Source organism: Ptiloglossa arizonensis, chromosome 10 (genome assembly GCF_051014685.1).
Source record: "Ptiloglossa arizonensis isolate GNS036 chromosome 10, iyPtiAriz1_principal, whole genome shotgun sequence".
In the NCBI taxonomy this organism is placed as follows: Eukaryota; Metazoa; Arthropoda; class Insecta; order Hymenoptera; family Colletidae; genus Ptiloglossa; species Ptiloglossa arizonensis.
In genome coordinates this window covers 13582685-13607938 of record NC_135057.1, presented here as the reverse complement: position 1 = coordinate 13607938, position 25254 = coordinate 13582685, and the positions used below count along the sequence as shown (strand labels likewise).

Sequence of the window (25254 nt, the reverse complement as noted above, 5' to 3'; positions counted from 1 at the left end):
AACGGTACCGTCCCTTTCCAAGGGACGTTGGCACGGAACGCGACGACGATAACGGGACACCTACAGGGGACACATCCAAGACCCGTACGCAGTTCCTGTGCTGCAATGGCGGGCACGTGTGCTCGTTTCCGAGCGAGGCAACTAAGGAAGAATGCCTTTCAGCCGTTCCCGCGCAGGAATGTCTTTGCCGTTCCAGTTCGAAGATGAGAGCAACTCCGTTGGAAAAGTTTACCCCGCGCGCCACCCCCGATCGCGCTAATGCGAGTTCGAGCGCGGCCCCGCCATCCGGCCGGGACGAAACTCAAGCGGAAGTAACTTTTGGAAATTTGCGAACTAACTGATGGAAACCTCATTTCGCGCGAGCCATCTTGAACGCGGCGTTTCCGGCTGTAACGTTGTCCGCGCAGGTGCCACCGTAACGGGAACCGGACCATAAACGACTCGAGAACACGAAATCCCAGAAACGCAACTGGAGGTTCTTTTTCTTTTCGCGATAACGTCGTAGCGGTGAGAGGTACTTTTGCAGAGAGGTGTTCCGATTGGTAGATTAATAACATGTAATACGAGGTGGAATAACGAAGTGTACAAAAGGAGAGTCATTTGCTTGCAGAGAAACTTTTTCGAGGTGTATGTACTGTACGCGCGCGAGAAGATTGCATATGGAGAGATGACGAGGTCCTGGAGTCTTTAGTCTCGATTTTTCAAATCATAGAATGTGGTTATGTTTGGTCAGAAATTAGATGGTTTGGAATCTCTTTCGGGCGCGTAAATTTTGGAAATTGTAATACCGTTTCCATTCCGCTGAAATAGTATGGTTTCCGTCGCTCTTCGTTAACCAGTTAGTAGTTAAACGGGTCGATTCGTTAATACACGGGATATCGCGGGATTGGCAATCCGAATAAAATGAAGTTAAACGGGAGGAAGTAGGACGATGTTCCAATTTTATGCGCATGGCTGTTGTACTATGTTGAAAAGCTCAAAATTACCCGCTACGGTTGTTTAATAATATTCCATCTCGACGAACGGGCCGACGAGCTGTTTTATGTAACGACTGCGGTGGAAAAATGAAACTGGAAGTACCCCGTTTCCGGTTCTTGCATCGCGGGATCCTGATCAACTTTCGCGCTCGGTAGGTTCGTTACATCGAACGATTATATTACCTCGACCGAGCTATAATTTAATGGACGAGGGTTTAACCACCGCGTACAAAATGAGGCATTTCGTCGATAGTTTCGAGTTCTGAATAAGATGGAAACCACGAGTTGGAACTTCGGGGGATGTATAGGAAAATTGTATTAATTTTACAGCCGTGGAAGACCGCGAGAGTGTTTAATCACCGTCCAGTGATAATCGAGTACTCCAATATTCGAAATTTATCCGCATTATTCGAATATTCGAAACTAATTTCTACTGTACAAATATTCCAAATTTATTCGTAGTATTCATCCCTAGTATTCAAGTATGAAATTAATCGATCAGTCTCAACTCTACCTAAGAAATATGTTCTCGACAAAATTATTTCCTACGAAAAATACTCAGAAAATAATTTTTACACCTACCTTCGCACCAAACAGCGCTCGTAAGAACATTTTCTCGACACCGTCGATCATTCGTGAGGTGTTTCATCGCATCGAGGTAAAACCAATTCCTCAGGATTTAATTTTGCACGGAATAAAGATTCAAACGCGATACTATCGGCAAACATAAACCTCCGCGTCTGAAACGCCCCGCTCCGTTTCGCCTTCATTTAATCCGTGATCGAAGCAATATTTCCATCGGCGCGTTTTCGGTTCATTAAATCTGTCAATACGTAGGATCGGAACGCGCGTTATCGGAAAGTCGTTAAAATCAGGGACCGCGTCGACGCGGAAGTTGCATCAATTTTTTGCCACTTTCGTCGAGAGAGCCGATATTTATTGCGCAATAGCCGGTTGGGGCGCGCTCGCGCGCGAGCACGCGAGCGAACGCGATATATATTCGACGAAACGCTCGACAGACTGCAACCAGTTATCCTCTCTGGTAGCCACGGTGCTCGTGCTCCATTGGGAGCTGTTCGCTTATTCCAATCCAGACGCTCCCGCGGCGTGTATGCCGCAAGAATAATGCCGGTGGGTTAGTATCGAAACTTAGAGAAACGTCGACCGGGAAAAGGGAACAAATAAGTTAGTCACGTTCTCTGAAAACGGCCTTTCGCGCTATTAAACTTTTTCCCTGCGTGGTACACGGATTCTTACCTTTTGGAGTAGAGCTCTCCGGTTGAACGAGAAACGATGACTCCTTCGAACTCGGTAAACGAGATAAAAACGAACGGAACACGGGTCTCGATCGTTGAAATTAAAAATTACAAATAAAATATGGACACGATTTGGACACCGGTGGAGTTCACAGAGGAAATTTGCGTTCCTTGGAACGCGAGACACTTGTTATTTGAACGTATAAATATCGAAGAAATAATTTCTTTCGTATTTTTTGAAAAGGAAAAGAAAATCGACGCGATAGAGAATTAACGTACTGCCACGAGTGCGTACGTACGACACTATTTCGGTTGCAGTGGCTTTAGCGAAGCATTGAAATACTTTCCAAATCGAAGAAATGGATCAAAACGAAGATATTGGATTACGTGTATAAATTATGAAAAAAGAAGCTAGAGCAGAAAAAGATCGATCGATCGGAATGATCGAAAATTGGAGACAAAGCAATTTTCTATCCAACGAGTCGAACCCGTTTGATTTATTTTTTACATTTTATGCATTTCGATCGTTCTCGTCTCAAAGTTCGCGGTATTCGACGCTCCGGGAAATAATGAATGTTTATCGAACCGTATAGACAACCGAAAGTTTTCTTGTTCCCCGAACATGTAGGATTTCGGGTTGCCAAATTTGGCGGGCGACGTCTCGCAAATTATTTTCAACGAACTGTTCCCGGTGAAACGCGCGAACCGGGACGTGGGAATATCTCGCCCTTGGCGCGAGCATAAATCACGGACGAATGGGAACGTGGAATATCGAGATATATAACGCGGAGGAACGAGCGAGCGAGCGTACGACGGTGGTAAACTTTACCGAAGAAGCTGCTTTCTTATTCTCCCTTAACTATTGTCGAAACTTCCGCAAAGATAACCACCCGCCAAGGACGAAACCAGACAAGCGGAATAAATTAACTCCGCTCGCGTTCTGTAACGCGCTCGCCGGCTGTAATATCGGTAACTTTTCCATCCATTCCCCCCTCCGAGTCATACCTGTTACATGTTTCACGTCCCTCGAGTTTCCACGGTGGCAAAAAATTTCTTTCAACGGACAATGGCTGTCTTAGAGCGCCGTAATTGGTAACAAGAGCTTCGGGGGACTATTTTTCGCACGGTCATCTTCGCGATACTTTGCTCGCGTTACTCGACTCTTCGCTGATATTACAAGCCTGAAAATCAAGCCTGAAGAACGATCGTAGAGCGATCGTGGACAGAGATCGATTCGGAGGCGTTCGATTCGAAACTATTTTTGAACTCGTCTAATCCGACGATTCGATTACTCGAAATTTTAAATAGAAAAGAGGGATATCTACCATCTCGAAATGTGTTTATAGAGCGTAATACGCGACTGGTTATCGCGATTGAATCTATCCGTTTCATTCCACAAGATGCTATCTATCGTCCTATGAAACGAACAATAGATCCGAGGAATCTATAATCATAATCTATATTGGACTCCGTCGAGCGACGTTGTATTTAATTCGACGAGAAAACAAAATTAAAGTTAACGACCCGATATTATCGATATTAATATCGGTAGGATCTGGAGTAAAGGAAAATCGATTACAGAGAATAATCTTCTGCGCGTAATATGCATCTCTGAACGATTTTCTGCGTTTATAAACGCACAGAGAGTCTTCGCGGACGAGGTAGTCGATATTGTTTACCGTTTCAGAGGTGACAGTTTCGTTCTTATTATTTTTATTTCGACGAACGCGAAAAGAAATATCTACTTCCGGCGTAGGTGTGTTCGTTGCGATTGTTTCGCACGTTTCGCGGAGTTTCCAAATCGGGGGAAAACGCGAAGGAAATTGTCATCGATGGAACGGACCGGATCTCCCGCGAGTGGAGAACTTGGAAACAATTTCTCTGTAATAAAACGTCCCGCACGGTCGAGCGGTGTGCATACATTTCGCCAGCAACGCGGATTCCGTATTCAGAGGCCTTATCCGGTAAAAAATAACCGCACGCATTCACACCGTGTATTTATACGATGCACTTTGTCACCGGCTCGGCGACCCAGTAGTTATGCCATAGTTAAGCGGGGGCACGTGCACGCGCATAAAGACGACGCGGGGACTGTGGGCTCTATCGTTTATCACGCGACGCGAGGGACAGAGGAGCCCTGACAAATATCAAATGCTGCATTACCGTGGAACACTAACGCCGCTGGAATCAATTGTAAGGAAGTTATTGCGACCAACGACCGCGAGTCAAACTTCGTGATAATTTACAGACCCCCGTTGCACACGGTTTCGAGCCACTTGGAACTTCTAGAAGCGCGAGCTAGGAATGCTGGACGACGAAGGCGCCCGGAAAGTTCGAAGGGTGTTCCGTTTTTCGGTGAAGAATGTTAACTTTATTCGATCAGATTGGATGGAATATTAACAGGTTCGCTGTAAATTCCTCGACACGAAAGATCTTTGATCTTGATTTCGAAGATTCGAAAGTTAACTCCCCAAATTTGAATACGGTCGGCATCGAGATCTGAAATTTATGTCTTCAATGTTGAATTCCTCGACATAAAGAATCGTTCGCTTCAGCTCTCAAGTTTCGAACAATAATTAGCGATGGTACCACTTAGAAGGCGCTAGCACCGAGTTCTAAAATTCCCGTATCATCGATATCGAATCGCAGGGAACAAAATCTTCCTGGTATCGATTCCCAAGGCTCGAGAATCGTCTCGTCGACTTCCACGCAGACTCTCGAACTCCAGAACTCATCAACGTAGATCTCCGATACTCCGACTAATCGCTCTTAAATCCCGCTCCAAAGTTCTCGCGTTTGAGCTTCCCGACCCGCTCCGAAGAATCTCTATCAATCTTCGCCCTGTATCGCCGTTCAAATTTAAATGCAATTAGCCCGACAATTGATCCGGCCACTTCTGCGCCACGATAACTCGACTTACAACTAACCGAGTACCGGTACGTGCCGGTACTTCTCGAAGAGGTTGATAATTTCGTTAACGTCACGGTCGAGATAAAAAGTAACCTTTCGGTCGAAAGGTTTCCCGACGCGCGAGATCTTCTTTCTCGGTGCTCCGGATTAGGTTAAAACGGTCCGCGGTGGAGCCGGACGGAATTATTCGTCCTGTTTCAAGCGACACGGCAACGGTTGCTCCGCAACTTTGTTCCAGTGTCGACGACGGACACGATGAAGACGAAGAATCCGGTTAACGGGGCCGTAACCGTGTGTCCTGGCCGCAGGACCCGGGACTACCGGTAAGAATTACGCTTCGTCGTTTGCCCCCACCGAGGGCTTCGCTCCTCCCCTTTCTCCCCCACGGTTCGTGGAATTATCGCGTGTCCCTTTCTCGAGTCCGTGCCAGGAATGCCGAGATAACGAGTGCCGAATAATAACGTTACTCGCGTGCAAATTACTCGTGTCTCGGTTGCCGGCCGGCAACCCCCCGAGCGGTTCATATTTTTCTTGCGCGATTACGAATGGTAATCCGCTTTCGCGGAGGCGCTCGGGACCGCTCGCACCACGAGGTATTGTAATTTCAAACCCGACTCCTAGCGAGTCTTAGGAAAACAGCTTCCTCGCGTTCGTAGCCAGCCCGGGTGGCTTTAATTCGCACGATGCCCTTCGAATACCATTACGCGGATTTAACTTTCAAATCCGCTCCCCACCGTCGACATTTTTCGATACCAAGCAAAAGGGGGGCCGTGGCTGTCGAGGGAACGTCGCGCTGGTTTTCTTTCTTGTCGAACAATTTAACGCGCGCCACCGTTTCCGATGGACGTGTTTGCTCGGAGCTTGCCGAGAGATCGATTCGATGATATTAGCTTCTGGCAAGAACGCTAGTGTTCAATGGATCAGTGACCGGTTAGCGATAGGTATTGTATTTGGTGATCGATATCGTAGTTTTTGGTAAATCTTGAGGGTGTTCTGAGGTAAATGTACGGAGATTCGATTATTTCAGGGATTGAATATTATCGATAACTCATGTAGAGTATTTGGATTATTTATTCCGTGTATTGTAACGTAAGAGTATCTGCACAATTTTCAAGATTGCTCGGATTCGAACAGATACGGTTGAAGAAGAGCTACGGAATATAGAGTCTGGATATTGTCGATGAATCGTGGACAGTGTTGCAGTGATAAATGTAATTGTGAGATTTTCGGTGACAAGAGGAAAATTGTTGTGTAAATTGTGTTACGTAAATCGCGATCGTCTCGCTTTTCGTACCGATGATCTATTATATTTTTCACAATGGTAATATAAATTGAATCTCGTTAATAAATCGACCCTCCGTCAAACTGCGCCCGATTTACTTAATTCGAATGTTAAAAGTAATTCGATATCGCTTCGCAGGAAACCCTCCCGATAAATATATTTCCCCGATATCTCAATTTGAACGCTCGTTCTCCATAAATCCGGTCGCTGTTTATTCGTTATCGACGATCAATTTTTCGCGAGGCGCCAGGATTATTCCCCGTGTTTTATTCCGCAACGAAGAAGAAAAAAGGGAGTTGTCGGTTATCAAGCAAACGTGATACGTTTTTCTCCGGGGAGAGGAGCTCGCTTTCTCGGTCTCCGACGAAACATTCGAGAAACCGCAAGTTTCACGTAGGCAGTGATCAAGCGGACAAGCACTTGTCTTGCTTTCGCTTAATACTCGACGTTCCGTGCTTTTCCGGACAACTTGAAGTTCCTGCCGCGAATAAAACTCTACGATTTGAGCGAGTAAAATTCCCCAACGGGCGTTACTCGCTCCGGAAAAGGGATATTTATCGCGGTTGCGAGCAGACCCCTTCCTGTTCCCCTTAAAATTATAGCGGACGCGAGAACATTCTACGCGTATTCCCGCGATGAAACTTCGAGAAGTGTGGAGTACGGTTTCTTTGATCAAGAAGTATAATTTTTTTTCCCGCTCTGAATTCAACTCGCTGGAGCAAACGAGCGACGACAAATAGCGGCAATAGTTGCTTGTATAAAGAACCACCACTCTTCGGACTGAATAAAATCGGGATGTTTGAGATTTTTCTCTGGTATAAATGTTTCGTAGAGGTATTCAAAGAACACACTTTGAAGTATATTTCTGCCAATTTTTATAAAATAGTGGTAACTTGTGTAAAAAATATAAAGGTCCTTTGTATCGTGTTACATGAATTTTCTGGTTGCAAGGTGAAGTGGATTTCTCCGGTCTCCGCGGTTAGAATTAAATGAAATTAGAATTTTTAGAAAGTAGACGAATTTGATTTATACAGGAATGATATACTTTCGACGAAAAAGGAGAAATTTTCTCAGGAAGTGTTTAAAAGGAAATTGATCCAATTTCATTGGAATATTTCTCAAATATTTTACTGAAAAAGAAAAATTACAAATTAAAAGATCAACGACAAGTTTCAGTTACACGTTGTCCGAAAATCAGGGCGGCATTTACGTGCATCAATTTTTGAACGAGTAACGCTCGGCTCCAGGAACGCGGACCAGGTTCCACGATGCACAGAGTACTCTGCAGAGAGGATACCCAAGCAATTCCAAGAATTAATCTTCGTAGACGGTTTCAGGGAATGTCCCTGCTTTAATTGTAGAAATGCTCAGATTACCGCTATTACGTTTCAGATATCCCGAATATTGGCAGCATCCTCTTCGTGCTTGAACTCAATTCGGTTCGAAGCTAATTCCGATCGCTGGCTGGTAGATAAAGCGCTTCGGGATTTGGTGCCCGGGATCGATGCTTTAAACCTTTGGCGCGAAATTTCTGCGAAGATTTCGAACTCGTGTAAATATAGAATTGGAATTTCACCTAATTCAAAAATGTACGTTTCGTTAGCGAAAAGTCTGTCCTCGGTTAATTCTGAACTCGACGCTCGTCGTTCGTAATACCGAAAAATATCGTCGACGGTTCGCGTGTCTTCTTTTCGCGAAACACCTACAGCAGGGTATACAGTCCTTTCGGGAGCGGGCTTAGAAAAATTCCACCGATTTACCGTCACAGTGCTCCCGGGGGATTTGTGGAAAGAAAGGCACAGTGTGCGCGACTTTACTGTAACCGACGCGGTGATTCTCCCCCGAGGCGAGCTAGGGGTGACTAACGCGAGAACGAAGTCTCGGTTACTGTCTCTCCGTAACCCTCTCGTTTCCAGTTTCCATGGTTTCCCTTTTTCGAGTTGGCATCGGTATTCGTGGCCGTTCTAGCGAACGTACATAACGACGAAAGGTGAGACAGGCCGAAACCAGCGTAACGGAGACAATTAATGCCGGTCCGCGAACGTGTACGGACGCACCGTCAAAACAACGATGTTTGTTGGTATTTGGGGGAACGTGTAACCAGACGAACACAAGCCATTACGTTCCGCCTTATCGACCTGCGCGCGCGGCTTCAATTTCATTTGCATTTACACGTCCAGAATGAGCATCGCTGTAAATATACTCGAACGTTCGTTACACGGGCCGATAAAATCTCCCGTTACTACCCGGACGGGTTCCTTCGCGTAAAAATGAATCGAAAACGTAGAGGAGATTTTTTCCCCAGATGGGACCGTTTTCGAGAAAATCGACTTTAAAAATGCGCGGGGCACGCGCGAACTCGGGGCGTGTCCGTTCGTTGCGCGTTGATTCTACTCGCGCCGGTGTTCCTGATCGCTGTCTCCCCTCCCCCCTCGTTCGAACCGGTTGAAAGAGGTGCGATACGGAAGTAGAAGTAACGAGCAATGACCAGACGCGTTACCCAAGTATCCAGTTGGACGGTGCCCGCGCCCCGTGAATTTTTAAAATCAATTATCCCGAAACCGGGACCTCGTATGGAAAAATTTCATAGTACATTTTCGATGTATTTTTTAGTGTAAAATACATGCAACCCCCACCGGTCGTATCGCATTGCGCGATACAATTACTAGGTTTATTTTTTTTTCTTTAAATGCCGATTTCGGTCACGGCGCAACGCGAGCGGAATTTCCCGGCCCGATTTCGCGGAAAATTTCCCAGCTTTCAATATTCGCGTCCCATTGTGCATTTCGGGAGGTGGTAGTTTCTCGACTCGTTCGCGACAATTTTCCTACGGGATCGATCTACCCCGAGCGGAACGAAATCGTTTAAGTGTCGCAGTTGTGGAAATATGAGTCCCGACTGGGCTGGAATAATTAATTAGAAGGCAAATTCGAAGCCTCGGAAGCAATTTAACGGGCTACGAGATCGAGGCGTCCTTCTTCCGTCTGATTAATTCACCATGATAGTTTTCACGCTTCGTTGCTTTCGATCAACGCGGATCAATATCCAATCGTTTCGCGAAGATCGCGACGCTTACACTGTGGACTACGGAGCAATGAACGGGAATCCTGCGACTCTCGATCGAATTAATTAAATCGCGTTGAATCGCCCGCGTTTTGAATAAATGCATATTTTTTTTATTTGGGAAATACTTCGTTTTACCAAACGTGACTATTGTAGAAGATTGTAACGGTGTTTCTAATCTTGGACACGTACAAAATATTGAGCACAAATTGCGTATAATATCCAGTACTCGTGTACGCATATATATGTATTTGTTCCGTCTTCTCTAATAAAAAAATATTATGAATCCTCTTCCTGGCGCGTTTAAATTGCATTCTCTTCGTTGGAAAGTATCGCACAGTAATCGTGTCCGTTAATTTTCTTTTTAATCGAGAAATTTTGGCTCTTCTCGACCGAAAGGTTGCCAACCCTTGCTCGTGAGCTACTTGATAGTCTCGATATCAAACGCCAGCGTCAGTCAATGTTGCGTTAGGCGCCAGATAGTCCTGTATAAATCGGTGGACACGTACACACACAGATAAACGCTTACAAGCACGATGGTCATATTTAGCAGATGTCTGAGACCGGAAATTAAGTTTCCACCGACATGCCTGCAAGACGAGGGTCGATATTAGAGACACTCTCCTTTGGTCAGCGTTTCACGGTAGCCGATAATCTTATACATATCGCGCGACTCATTTAGCGAGTGCCGAGTTCTGCATAAATTTACCTGAAAGATAGTGATATTGGACGAAGAGGGGGTTGGGAACGAATAACGGCGGGAAAGTTGTGTATCGTTAATGGTACGTGCCGTTGACTCTGGGTAAACAAGTTAATTGAACAGAAACGGATAACCCGTGTACATTTTTAATGATAAACAAACTTCCTCTCACGTTACCAGTTAACGTTCACGGTATGCGTGGGTGTGTACGCGCTCGAGAGATCTTCGAACGTAGCAAGCGCGAGTTTATAAATACAATTTCCTTTCGAGAGTACAGAGAAAATAACGAACGAAATTACAGAGGTCGTCAATTATTTACACATCGAAACTTAATCGAAACTCGAATTTTTCCATCACCTCGATCCAACACCGATCCGACGTAAGTGCAATCGAGTTAACAAAGTCGATGGTATTGCTATCCGTATAGTCGTTTCAAATTGGAAACAAAGTTGTTTAAAACAACTCCGTCCTGTTTGCCAAGGGAAGTCGACGAATTGATTTTCAAAGCGTGTTCGGCAACATTTGACCGGTGTTTCATCTCGTTTCGAAGTTCTCCGCTTTTGCTAGAAGACCCGAGCGAAATCCATTGAATATAAAAGTGGTCCGTTCACGATGGACCGTGGACAGTTGTTCCATCTTCGGTAATTAAACTTGCTTATTTTAAGAGATCATTTTCTCGTCGCGATCGATCTCCGCTCATCTCGAGAGGACATCGCGAAACTGTTGGTCGTCCGATCGGTTGGAATTAAATGCTTCCGAGTGGAGACTGTCTCTCCGTGTTGCTCTATTACCAGCGTTGCGTTTTATTCGTTCCATGGTCGTTATCAAAGAAATCGTTCTCCACAAGAGTGGTAAAATTCGTGGATCTTGATTCTTGCAATTCGAAACGTTGGGTACCGATTCCTAAGATTTAAAAGGAAAATTCAGATTCGAATATCATCATCACTGAAACCTGTAGTTTATCAGACGTTGATATCGGATTCCATTACGTAAATCATCGTCGGTGTTAGCTCCAAAGATCCAATGTCCATTTACCAAGATTTAGATATCGTTAGTATTGAATTCTAAATTTTATGGAGTCAAAATGTTGGTTCCCATTGTACGAACGACAATACAGATGGTTTCGTCGCAGTACACGAGCCCAGAACTTAATCCCTCCGTTGGAGAGATTTTATTTCGTCGTTTCGAAAAAGAAATTACGTGCAATTTTCATGACGAAATATTTCACGAGAAGGAAGTTCGATTGTTCGATTGCGGTAGTAATCGTTTTACTCGTATTGGAAAAAAGTTTCTACGAACGTATATCAAACCCTGTGACATTTATTGATGTTTGTCCCAAATATTGGTACACACAATGTAATCATCCGCGCGTGAAAAGACGAACGACCATGATTCAGTACGCGAAATCGATTTTGCTAGTTCTTTGTCTCTATTTAAATGGAAGCTATGCAGGTATTGTCTTTTCGATTGAATATCATATCAAAAGCTTTTACGTCTACCGAAACCGTGTACCATAGATTCTTTACCGTCTGTAATATTTAAATCGGAATTAAACGTTACGAATCGATCTTCAGATTTTTGCCCACAGATTGTTAACGCGAAAATAATTCAGGAATTTTTAGGTTAGAGATACTCGTCGAATTAAAAAAAAAAAAAAAACCGTTCTAACAAGCGTGCGATTCACGCGCTGCAACCGAAACAGAATATTATTTACAATTCCAAGAGTATTAATTTTCCAACCAACGCATATTAGAACATTTTTTTCTCCATTTGGCGAGTACTGTCTGCCCTGAAAATCCTCAACTCTTTTTTTCCCCAACAACGTGTACGAAACACTCTGTTCTCCTTTCAACGAATATTACACGCACGTTGTCCAACACTTTTCTTCCACGGTTGGCAAAAATTAGACATTTACTTCGGTACTCGCGGCAGATACTTATGGCTGAGCTCCAGCATGGTCGAGAGCGGTAAAAAAAGAAGTAAATCCTTAAATATCACCGCAACGACCGTGCGTCATGGGATAGTCGGCGGTCGAAAGCGATTAAATGTTGCTCGAGCTCCGGCGTTCTCCATTACGTAAAATTGCAATATCCATTTCACGAGGAGGGAGGGATGTTTAGCAGAATTTTGCATTATATTAATGAATATCGGCTCGCATTCTGACGCCACGGGGCGAGTAGAATCGATTACGGCATTCTTCCGGGATAAGAATGCGTTCTCGTCTACGGAGACACGAAGGAAATGGAAAATTCGTGCGTTCCAACGAACGATTGTTTTTAAGCGAGGGAAATTTCTGGCACGCTTTCGCCCACGAATGTAACTTTCCAACGTAACGACGGAAGTTTACTGCCGGAACGAAATGAATTTCAAATTGCCGGACGAGTTGTCCGGCCGAGTTTCCACGGTTAGAATATACATACACACACACACACACACACACACACACACACACACACACACACACACACACACACACACACACACACACACACACACACACACACACACACACACACACACACACACACACACACACACACACACACACACACACACACACACACACATATATATATATATATATATATATATATATATATATATAAAACGAGCGTTGTCCTAGCAGAGCTGACCGCGTTAAACCTCTTCGTTTCGTACGTTGAAAGGCTGTTAGAGCGCGTATGATTCGTAATGTGTGAATAATGCAAGCTGGTGAAGCACGGTGGAGCAATCTCCGTACAGTTCGCGAATCGAGTGTTCTCCGACAACGATGACCACAGTTCGACGTTGTTGAATTGTAAGATCTTTGAATCATCGGTGTCGGGTTTCTCGGCTCTGAAATCGACGATATCGAGTTTCACGACTCAGGGACCATCGAGATCGGATTTCACTGCTCGAGAATCGTTGATATCAGGTTTCACCGGCCGGAGAATCGTTGGTGTCGTGACCGAAGATTCGAAGGGTCGTCGGTGATGGTGACCGAGATTCGAATGTCCATCGGTATTGAGTTCTAAAAGTCCCGAGTCACGAATATTGGATCCCGTGGCATGAAAGGAGGTTCGGTGTCGGTGCTCCGATTCGAAAGATCATCGGTGTCGATTCCCGAGATTTAGATATTGATCACCGTTGAATCTTAATGTTCACGGGACATCGTTGACGATCACTATTGCGCGAAAGATCGTTCGGGTGGACTTTAACAATTTAAACATCAGTTGGTTTGCGTTACGTAAAAGATCGATGGCTCCTGTAGTCTTTAACATCGAGTTCTGAAGTTCCTGAGTCATCAATGTCGGTTCTCCCTGTGTAAAAGATCGTTAGCGGTTGGCTCCTATAATTCAAAAGATCATCAGTCATGGTTCCCATGGTTTAGGTGTAACTAGCGTCGACTCCTAAAGTTCAAAAGTCATCAATGTCGGTTGCCATTCTACGAAAGATCGTTAGCGTTAGCTCCTATAATTCGAAAGGTCATCGATGATGGTCCCCAAGATTTGGACGTCGACAGCACGAATCCTAAGATTTGGAAATAAACGTCGACTACCGGAACGCAAAACGTCCTCGGTGTTGACTCCCAAGATACAAGAGTTATTAGCGCGGATTCTCGAGATTCAAGAGTCTTCGGTGTCGAGTCTCGAGAATCAAGAGTCTCCAGTGTCGAATCTCAAGATTCAAGAGTCTTCGATATCAAAGTCTCAAGATTCAGAATTAATCAACGTCAAGTTCCAATACTCGGAGTAATCAATGTTGGATCCTCCGATCGGAAGTTCGTTGATTTTCGCTCCCCGATTACCGGGCCCTGCACCACGAGAGTCAATGTCACCATCTGTAGCAAACTGTAACCATCTTCTGGGTTCCAATTATACGTCAACCAGGTATACGAACTTACCGAGTGACGTTAGACTCGTGTCCAAAGATTCCAACACGATGCCCCACGGTATGGTCGTAGAACTTTGTCGATCGTGTCCCACGACCATAAACTCGCGCGGTATCGATTCGCGCTAGACCAGGGCCGTTAATACTTGGCCCCTTGGACCGAACGCCTTTGATATCGATTCAAGTGGTCCTTCCTTTCCGGCTGTCGTCGTAACTCCGATAATCCCGAGTTTACAATCTTTACGTACCGACGTTAATGTTTCTACTCGATAATTCTTACCGGTATCACCGTCTCTGCTCAAAGAGACGTTTATGTTTTCGCAAACGGCGCTTTTGTTTCTCCCATTCATTCTTCCGCGAGTACCATTACTACGTACGCGCAAAATCATCTACATTCACCACCGTACTATTTCCACTTTATAAAAGAGCCCTGAAAAAAGAACGGTTCAATCGCGATAAAACGTATCGCGCGTAAAATAATAATTAACCGACTCGTTTATCCATCTGGTCGGTGGTTCAACGATCCACTTGGTCTATTACTTTCGGTGAATTATCCATTACCCGCGCGTGCTTTAATTTCGTCGAGCGTAAGTTCCCCGGTAAGGTCGTAAATCTCGAGGATCGAATTAACCGTCGAATTCGATCGTATCCCCCGCGCCACGGATCTCGCGACACGCGAGAGCTCGGTCAACGTATCGAGACGCGTTAATAAATCCCAGCTTCGCTCGAAACGATATTATTTTCCCACGGACGGTCATCAATCTCAATACATAACCGGGTATCTCATTAGTCACATTGTAACGGACGCGTTGATTACCGGCGTAACCATTGCTCCGGGCTCCATCCATCTTTTGTCTCGTTCGTTCCGCGAGCAGCGCAACGCGCAGCGGGTTCATCGGGCGAGACTCTTCGATCCTGGTCGTCGGTTGGTACGCACGCCTGGCTCGTTCAACAGGATGGAAAAAAATTCCGCGAGACTCGTAACCGGCGACGATTCCGCGACAGTATCTTTCGGTCGGAGCGGCCTATCCTCACGGGAGGAGGAAGAGGAGGAGGACGATGATCTCGGATCGTATCTCGAAAGCTATCCAGGAACGGTGACGAGTCGAGTAAAGTGGCACGGCGCCGCGAGAGGGAGAAACCCTCGACGAACGAAGAAGAAATAAGAGACGTTGCAACGGCTTACGCCGGACCGTTCCGAGCCTTTTCAGAACGGGGCTTCGATGATGGCATTAAGTTAAGGGGAAGCGAGAGGAGACGAGACGGGACCGGGAGGGATGGAGGGGCAACTCCAGTGGTAAGAAGAAAGGCAAAGAGTACCGGAGAGAAACGGGCACCATAGAACTGGTTCGTTCTCCCGTAAAGTCCGTATCGATTCCTTATCATTCTCAATGCAAACTTTATACCCCTTGTTCCCGGAGTATCGCGCGAAATAAGCTCGCCTGTCAGCCCCTGCGACGTTCGATCACCGACCCTACCGCCCCACCTTTTACCTTCTGCAACCTGCTGGCTCCAGACTCCGTAAAAGTTCCACCGACCGTCAGAGAGAAATCCTACCACCGACCTTTCTCGGTTCCCTTGGAACCGATTCGCGCGGTGCTCTCGGAAGTACCGTCGGTTTACGAGTGATCGTAAAGCGAAACGATCCGTTGTACATTGTTTAGTCTGTTCGGTAACTCCATAGGATCATCCGAACTGACCGTAAAAAAAAAGAGAAGAACTGCGTTTAAACGTCGATGGCACCTTAGCGCGCCAACTTGGCGCCCGTTGACCCTTGGCCAGGGACAGAGGATTCGGGTTGATAGCTAATACCGATCGAGAGATAGCTGAAGAATATAACGGGTTTATATTTTTTTTTTGTTGAAAAAATGATTTTTTGGGGAGTAGAAGACAATTCGGTGACTACGGTGACTACGGTGACTACGACCCATTCTTTCACGGACACGACTTTTTCGTGCAAAGGAAAATTCCGTAATATCTAATCTTCTCCATAGAGACACAAAAGAGAGATTTTTAATAAAAAAATGATGACTGAAACCCCTTCCAATTTTACACAAACTACCTCGTGTTCCAATTTCAACGAAGTATCCCCGATATCGTTCCAAGCATAAGAATTCGCGAATTTTTACGCTCCACGTTTGACGACTATACTTTTCAAACGAGTTCAAAATTGAGAAAATCGTGAGAGAAACTTCCTTCGATGTTACACAATCGACACGATACTTCAATTTCGAGGAAATTTCCCCGATTGATACGAAACGGCTCGAAATTGTTTCGTACGCGAGAATTCCAGGAAGAATCGTCTACTCGGCGTACCGGAAGTCGCTCGAACCGCTTCCGAGGAAAGAAGGGATGAATCGTGTCGCTGGACGTGTGCACAACGTGCACGGTGCGCTTAAACGGGGACCGCGTCACAAAGTGGACGTGCATTTTTAAAGTTACGTCGTAACGTCGTCCACCGAGCGGCTGGTTCGCGGCGGAGAACTCAAAGGGAATTCCTCAGGGCTTGCGGACCCAGGAAGCGAAGCACGCGAAATAAGAGACTCGTGACCCTCCCCTCTGGCCCCGGTGACAATGCCAACGGCGCCACGAACCACGGAATCCTCGTAATTACCGGTCGAATCGTTTCCAGACAACGCCGTGTAACTCCTGAACGTTTCGTTGTTCTCCAGGAAACGCGAAGACCGAGGAACTGTACACGCCCCCGGTACCTGTGCACTCGAACACGATGTACCTTGCACTCCGTTTCGCGTTCACCATGCTCGTGTCAACGATCTGGACCAAATTACGCGTGCTAGGTGTAATATTACCTATGCGCACCGACCGGATTTACCAAACGGTCAAACGAATCCTAGAGTGTTCTAATCGTATCCGCAAATATTGTTTCTCAACCGGTGAATTACGGAAGACGTAAATTGGTATCCGAACGAATGTTTCGAGCAACGAAGGAACGATGATTTTTGCGCAGGGTTTCTCGTCGAAGAAGAATTGTTCCCGTTATAAAAAAGGATTTTTAGGAATCCGCTGCTATTCGAGAAAACCTCCGAATACTGTCTGTTTCGTGTTCGAAGCACGTCGGTTATCCCGAACGATCTTTCAGCAATGATTGTTCCGTCTCGAAATCAAAAACAAAAGAACCAGAAACGGTTTGTTATCGTTTTGGAAGGAGAGCAAATAGTGGCTGTATTTTCGATTCGCTAGTCGACTTCTCGATTTGCTCGGTTATTTCTTTCACGGAGAAACACGACTCGCGACGGTTAACAAGGTGGACGATACTGGAAAAAGAACTCCTCTGTGAAGCACGATGATTGAAATAACATTTTATTAGGTTATTATTCCTCTGTAAATGTAATTCTGCTCGCAAATCCTTCCAAAAGAATATCGTAACACCATTTGTGTCCCCGGTGTACACCAAACGATTTTACGGTTCGATGAACTAACTCAATAGCTCTAAGCTCCAACTTGTTACACGGGTAAAATATTGCTCCAACGAAAGGAAAATATTTCTATCCTTTTTATTTATTTCGTCCCTCTGAATTATCCAGAAACGCTACCCAAAATGTCCAATACTTCCGAACAGAGAGTGTCTTCTTTAACCACCCCAAGATCCCAAATATATTTCTTCAAGTATCCTCGGACTTTATCGATCCTTCGACGCGGAATCTAAGAGAAAGAAGAGTCACTCTACTTCTTATATAGAAATGGCATCGTCTGTTCGGTCTCTAAACGCAATAGTTTCGAAACACGTGAAAACAAGAGCATCCGTTTACTCCAGACACGTTCTCTCGTGGACGATTTGTCGTAAAAATCCTTGACCTCGATTTCACCGAGTCGATGGTCCCAAAGGTTGCGTTCGATGCGTCCTCTCCCTCCCCTGAAAAGTGCAAGTGCATCGGTCGACGGTCGCGTTGCCGCGACAATGAAGTGAATCGTGGCAATATTTAAATCAGGAACAGGCCACAATTACTCAGCCATTACCGAATTACTTAAACCGAGCACCTTCGAAGAAAGGGACGCGCTGATTTATCGTCCCCATTCAAACTTCTTAATGGCCGTATTAATAGCTCTCGAATTCTACAAAAGGGCGGCTCTCTCCCGCGCAGTCCGTAAAACTCGACGCAGCTACATTCCGCGACGATAAATCTTGCTTACTGCTCGCGGGCGCGCGCGATACGCCCCCATAAATCCGGCCAATCATGAAGAATTCTCCGACGGACACTTTCCACGCTATAAAAGCCCCGAAGTGGCGGTTTTATATGCGCCGCGTCGACCGTACCACGGTCCAGGTCCTTCGTGTAACTCCTGGTGTTTCTAGCAGTCGCACGTACACCCTCCGTTGTTCCGTGAGAGATTCGACGAAAGCTTTGGGAAGGATCGCTTGGTAATTTCGAGAGGGAACGTTGCGTCCGAGCCCGCGATAAATGTGAAAATCTTCCGGTACTTGAGAATAACTTGCAAAAATACGGAATACGTCCGGAGAGACATCGTAAATTCCAAAGTCGCGATACTCTGGATACGTTTCGATAGAGATACGTAGGGATGGATTTGGTATTTGTTAAATGTCACGTGACTATGATTTAGAGGTTTGGAAAGTAAAGAAACTCTTTTAATGTTACTACTGCGTTTATTTAAAAAGAAAAGGGTCGCTTGCAGTGACGATACATTCCCACAAATACATTGGGCAATTGACAGAAATAATGTACATTGTGTAATTCTTTCGAACAATCTTGAAGAAAGATCCGTTTCTGTATCACTACTTTCGTCCTCTTGAATGGTACAGTTTCCTTTTTGGACATTCTCTCCTGTCCTCGATCCTAACAGGGTTGTTCAGGTGTCCTGTTTCTCATGACTCGCTCTGTGTAATAACATATAAAAATTAATAGCTTCGCGAGTGAGGCAGGATTCGCTAGACCATTTCGACGATGAGTCGAAGTTGTGAAACTTATTAGTATTGTTAAATTATGGTTACGTTTGATGCGTAAATTTGAGGTCCTTGGAAGTACGAGACTCGGTTCGTTCACCCTGTGACGGATGAGGGGGTTTTTAAACAAAACTGGTACAACCGTACGATAATTTAATGGTTTTTACGTTACGTAATAACGATACTATCTTGCGTGATGTTTAAAAATCGGAACCGCCAATTATCGATATAGCCGTACGACTAAATTGAAAGCATTACAATTCATCATACTTGGAACTGTAATCAATGTACTATGGTAAGCACGTAACGATGAAATACGTATAGATCTTGGGATTAACTTCTTAACAGAAGAAATTGGACGTCTATCCGACAGACACGGAACAAGATTAGAAAAACCGCGAAGCTGTACGCGGCGAATGTACCCAGGAGACTGCGAAGGAAACATCCAAACGATCTTCTTCTGTAATAACATACGTCGTAATTACGCGATATAGACACGCAACGCTCTCGAAGCAATTTATCGTGTGTCCTAACCTAAACAAATCGTAAAGTTCCTTCGGAACGAAAACATTACCGATACGCGAAGCGCAGGTAGAAAATTTTTTTTCACGTAAACATCGAGCGAGTCCCTCGACGAGAACGATATAAACACGACTCAATGGGATTAAATTCGACTCGGTCGAGGTTTGTTTTCGTAGGTAGGTATACTTGGAAGTGACGGTCGCTCGGTTCGAAGAAATGCAAACAGTAGTGGGGACGATTGCTGATAGTAAATCCGAGCGGCACCGAAGTTCGTCATCGTTCGTAGTCCTTGAAGGACCGTGCGTCGTTCGAATCCGCTCGTTAGCCTTTGTAGCGTACACGCTTCTCAAATATTTGTTCACGGCGACAGGGAATCGTCGCCATAAACACCCCTCGATGTCTCGAGGATTTCGTTCGTTGTTTTCCCCGAGTTGAAACGGAATTTAATATTTGATCTTCGCTCCGTCGTGTCTCCGCGACAAGGTGGTTGCCACCTCGCGATAGGAGTTCCCCCTAAAATGTCGATAAATTTGCAACCGGTGGTCCGTTTTCGTTGAAATTTCAAGAGTCGACGCGACGGACCATTGGAGAAAAATAGTTCCAGATGAACGGCGCTAAAGGCACGCCGAACGGAAATTCCGTTCCGGTTCTACGTTGGACCGTGTAGGCTCGCAGCCCGCCCAAGGAGCCCTACGCCGGAACGACGCGCATAAAAGAGAGTTTCCACGGTGAATTATGCACGCGGTATGAAAAATTCCCGCAATGAGCGGGCGGTCCAACTTCCAGAGGGCGCATAAGGAGATTCGCATTATCGTGCATGTTGGATGAAGGGAAGCCAGCGCGAGGATAGAGGCCACCGCCGCTACCGCTCGCGATATGAAATTTTGATCAGAGATGTACACTCTGACGATGGGGGTACTTCCGGAATCGGAAGTTTCGCGTCCCACGGGGGACAACCGTGAACGAGAATGCGTGCGAAGAGGTCAGCTCATCCGATCGTCGATACCTAATCACGCCGATACGGACGCCGTTGTCCTCTTTTTTGCTTTTTTTCTTCTCTCTTCTCGACCACCGATCGAAGGAACACCGATCGTTTCGAAAACGTTTCGCCGGTGAGTTCCCTGACGTTTCGATGTTTACGCGTTCTGCGGTGCATCGGGTGCGTTCTTGGTAATTGGATTTTGATAGCGGTGAATTCCAACGAGCCTGGCTCCGATCGATGTTACCGTTGAGGATATGGACAATGTAGAAAATTATCGAAACACTGGCTGTCGAATGATTCGGCTTCCTCGATCGGTTTATCACCGGCAGGCGGGCCGAACGGTTCAACGTTGCACCAAATGCAAGAAATAGTGGACGCGTTTCGGGGTTAATTCTCGTCGAAGTTCTTCTCGAGGGAAAAAAAAATCGTCAATGTTATAACGCCCGTAAGAATAATGTCTCCTGAACACCATCGGCGCGAGAATGTTCTCTAAGAACTCGCGGTGCTCTTAACGCGTAGGAAACACAACTCGCGGAAACTTGTACCTCCCGCTGGGAGGCTGTTTCGCGAAATACCCCCAAGAGACGGGGGGGGGGGGAGGAGAAAAGTACCACCGTACACGAATACACGAATCCCGTCTCTCTGTTTCAGGCCTCTGCTGAAGCAGATAAAGAACTCGGCCGAGTCTCACATAGTACTGGATTGCTCCACGGAGAGGATTTACGACGTGTTGAAGCAGGCGCAGCAAATAGGGATGATGAGCGACTATCACAGCTATCTCATCACCTCTCTGGTAAGTCTTTTAATTAAATGGGAACGCAATTAACGGCCGACTTCTCGCGTAAAACGTCTTCTGTTCGATGGCACCGGAGACTCACCGGGGTCTCCCGGTTCTCGCGCCACCTGGCAATTAGTGTCATCGTGTCCGGCGCGAGGGACGCGTGCATAAACTAATTTTCACCGGTACGCTTCGTTTGCTCGATCTTTCCGCGACGTTCGTTCGTTCGAGGCGCTTTTTCTTTTTTTTTTTCTCTCTCTCATTTTATTTTATTTTTTTTTTTTATTTTTAATCTTCCCTCGTCGTCCATCGAGGCTCTACCCGGGCCGGTGTCCGTGATCGGAATCGACGAGAGCGTTTCCACCCGAGTCGGGGTAAATTATCGATAAGAACGCGAGAAGGATTCGATAAACGCGCGCGCGGGGCCCCGTAGTGGCTCGAGATTGGCTCCCGGCTGTCGTTCGTCCGTGGGCTCCGTCGCTCGAATCAACGTTAACGGGAAGAACGTGGGGGCTCCCGGTTGTCTGGCCTCGACTTTAATGGAACTCTTAGCTAGCGCGATGGCTGCCGCGTCCCTCGGCAACGTCGACGGGGAGGCACTCGTGTAACGCGATGAACGCGCCCGCGTTTTATTAGACTCGAATTACGCGGCTTGTTCGTTCCACGGTTGCACGAATGCGGAGAATACGGGATAGGGGGCGAGGGAAAACATTCGTTCGTTCCATTCTCGGCTACGTTCACCGTAAAATTGTTTTCTCGGTGGCTGAGAAATGATCCTCCGACGTCCGCAGGAAATAATAATGAACAATGAAATGGAAGATAAACTCCCGTCCCGTTTCAAACGCTGCGCGGACCAACGATACCCGCGACCGATACAAATAGTTTTTCGTGACTCGGCCCGAGGGGAGAAGCAATTGGAGAAATCTAGAGTAATTTCAGAGAGAGAAAGGAACTGTAGCAGAAGTGGAAAGGGAAAGGAACTGGTATCTTTCGAACCTCGCGCGTGTGTGCGCGCGCCAAGTATCTTCGGAGGATTATTGCGCAAGGCGTTACGCATTACGTTTTAATATTCTTTTTTACTTAAACGAGGGAACGGAAATTTGAGCCCTTCATTTTTTTCTGTGGTTTACGTAACTTTTTCTACGTCTCTATCTTGGGCGTAGAGCCTCTCCGAAAGTTTGTCATTTGTGTGACTTTCTTTTTACGTTTCGATCTCGCGCGTACCTCTTCAGAGATTTATTACTCACCGAGAGACTACGATTTAGGTTCAGATGTATTTTTTCGATAAACGACCTGAACAACAATTTTCAATAAGTCGCGATACTTATTCCTCTTTTCGACCAATTTCCATCGATACGGATTTCACGTAGCGCGTAATAAACATCGGAAGGAACGTTCTTTCTTTTTCTTGCACCTGTCCAGCGGCTATCGCTTCCATTTGTTTTATTTATGGACTACAGGTGGCCGTTACCTGTAATTTATTTTGTAGAGTGGTCAGAATCTAGCGTAACTTGGCGCGTTTCGTTCCAAGTGTACTCGCGGAGTATTCCCCCGAGGCTGACTCGGTAAACCCTGCCTCGGACGCGATTAACTCGTTGACTGCCAAGCTGGTTTCGTAAAAATTGCGCAAATTTAATTGGATAACGTTTAAATATAATCCACTTTATATTTTAAGTTAGGGTATCTCGCGTTTTTCGCAGAGGCGAGATTGGACAAACTTTAACGACCGTATAATTAAGTTCGACGTTTCAGATCCTATCGGGAAGATTGCCATCGTTGATTTCTCATTTCCCGGCGGTACTAATTCTTCGGTAGGAAAAGAAAGGGGAAAAATAATCGCTGCCTCAATTTTAACGGGGAGTGGCCACACGAACCATTAGAATAATCACCGAGTGATCGTGTCTACTTAACGGTACAGAGGCTTCGTATTATCCTCGCTTTAGTTGCCCGTGGAAATAAACTCAAAGAAACGCTCCCGTTTACCAAATATCCGGCGATCTCGCGTCACTGAATAAATCGATAAAAAATTCTTATCGCAAATGGTACACGGAAGTAACGCCTCCTCCTGTATCTTCTTCGTTCTCCTTTAATTTCATAACTAACCTGTTCTCGCCTCGCGCGAGCTCTGCCTAAACTATCTCCAAGATAGTATCTGGAGTTCCAATTTCAAAAGTCTACGATAAATTTTCTATCCACGTGTGTATTAATGTTTCACCTCTGAGAATAATTATTGTACTCCTTGTAATATATTTTTATCGAATTTTATCGGGTTTAACAGTTATCTAAAGCTACTGCGCTGTATAATCGTACAATACTAGAAGGCATTTATATTTTCCATATTTGAAAATATTTCTCAAGAACTGTAACGCAATCGATAGCTTCTACGGAGTCGTCGACAATCCATAGAATATACTACGGTTAAAGATAATTTCTATATTTAACTCTCGTGATATTTCTCTATTGAATTCCATTATTTTAACATCGTCGTGTTCAACAGTAGCGTAAATTCATCGTACTGTACTGAATATTACATTAAAAATAATCAGAACTAGTACTAAATATGTACTAAATGTTATATTAAAAATAATCAAAGCTAGTCCATCGATTGCTATAATACTCTTTGAATACCTTTCTCAAGATTGCGAATTATTCAATGTTAAATTTTCGAACGTAACTCGTTCGAGAACTAATACAATCGAAGCTTCGATCGTATCGGCGACAAACCGACCGTACAATTAAAAGGGACAAAAAGTGTTCCTGGAACGTTAGAGTCGGTTTTACAATGATGCAAATTCGTAACTCGGAACAAGAGGGTATCCCGCGGCCGATGTATGCGCTCGCGCGCATGAGTGTGTGTGTGTGTTTACTCGCAAGAGGGTTCTCGGTTCTTCCATCGATTTCCTCGATCACGTTCCTGCATTAATGTACGTAAGGGACCAGTCTCCTTTGTAGTTGTTCGCGCAAAGAGAATAACCTCGAGGTTCGAACAGTCTGCACGGATTTCTGTGATTCGAATTCCGTAGCGCGGGGTCGGAGGGGGGCCGCGCGGTGAAATCGTCGTACGTGTTGTTCCAGAATGGCTGGGGGGCGCGATCGTTGCAATATCGCCGATCGTCTCTCGATATCCTCTCTTTTTCAACTTTTCTCCTCGCGGCACGTAAGAGTGTCAGGGACACCGGAATAAAGTTCTCGAACGATGGATGCATCGAATGCACATATCGTGTCGCCGCGGCGCGTACATCGTGACAGGGAAACTATATACGAAACCAATTGTTCACGGCGAAACTTTCGATATTTTTTCCATTTCGAAACTTTCCACGGGAAATTTTAACCGCAATCTCTCGCCTACCAACGTTGTACGTTTTTTAATTCGAAGTATCGTTGCGCAACGGAATGATTGAACGACGAGGGTTATCGTTGATTCGTGAAAGGTGAAACGTGATTTTTTTTTATCACTTTTTTCAACTGTCTTTAATTATTTGTACAGAAGTTTGGTAAACGAACGTTCGAGTGAACGATGTCTACGCATCGATACTGTTAAAAGTGTAGAAAAGTTACGAAGGTATTGCTATCCGATTCTTGGCTAAATGTTTGTCTTTAAGTAACAGAGTAACGTAGTAATTTCGTGCAATAATGTAAGAGGTACGGAAGGTTCGAAATAACAATTTGCAGCGAGTTCCGAGTAAGTAATTTAACAAGTTGAAGGCTCCGCTCCAAGTTCGAGGTTGTTAACGTAATATCATTCTAGCCGGAATAAGTGACTGTGTCGTACGTTTCAAGATCCTTAAAGATTCAACATTGTTCAGACGCGCACTTACCCAGTCATCTGGGTCTCCATAACAGAAGACAACATTCGCGCGTTTACTAAATTACTCTGTCCTCTCTGTTTATCGTCGTATTATCTATAGCGCGGATCCGGCGAAACGATTCCTCGAGCGGCACGGATACGCAAGACCGTCGAAAAATGTGATCGGGGAGTTACGGACGAACGAT

General features: G+C 45.4%; 1 protein-coding gene across 3 annotated transcripts in view; it reads left to right on the top strand.

Annotated features, from left to right (window-relative positions):
• Kair1d (Kainate-type ionotropic glutamate receptor subunit 1D) overlaps positions 1-25254 on the top strand; it is a 218437-nt gene that overhangs the window by 138681 nt on the left and 54502 nt on the right. For all 3 annotated transcript variants that reach the window (XM_076322320.1, XM_076322319.1, XM_076322317.1), the window contains exon 5: positions 21135-21276. In XM_076322320.1, coding sequence (XP_076178435.1) covers positions 21135-21276 — 142 coding nt within the window. The remainder of the gene's footprint in view (positions 1-21134; positions 21277-25254) is intronic.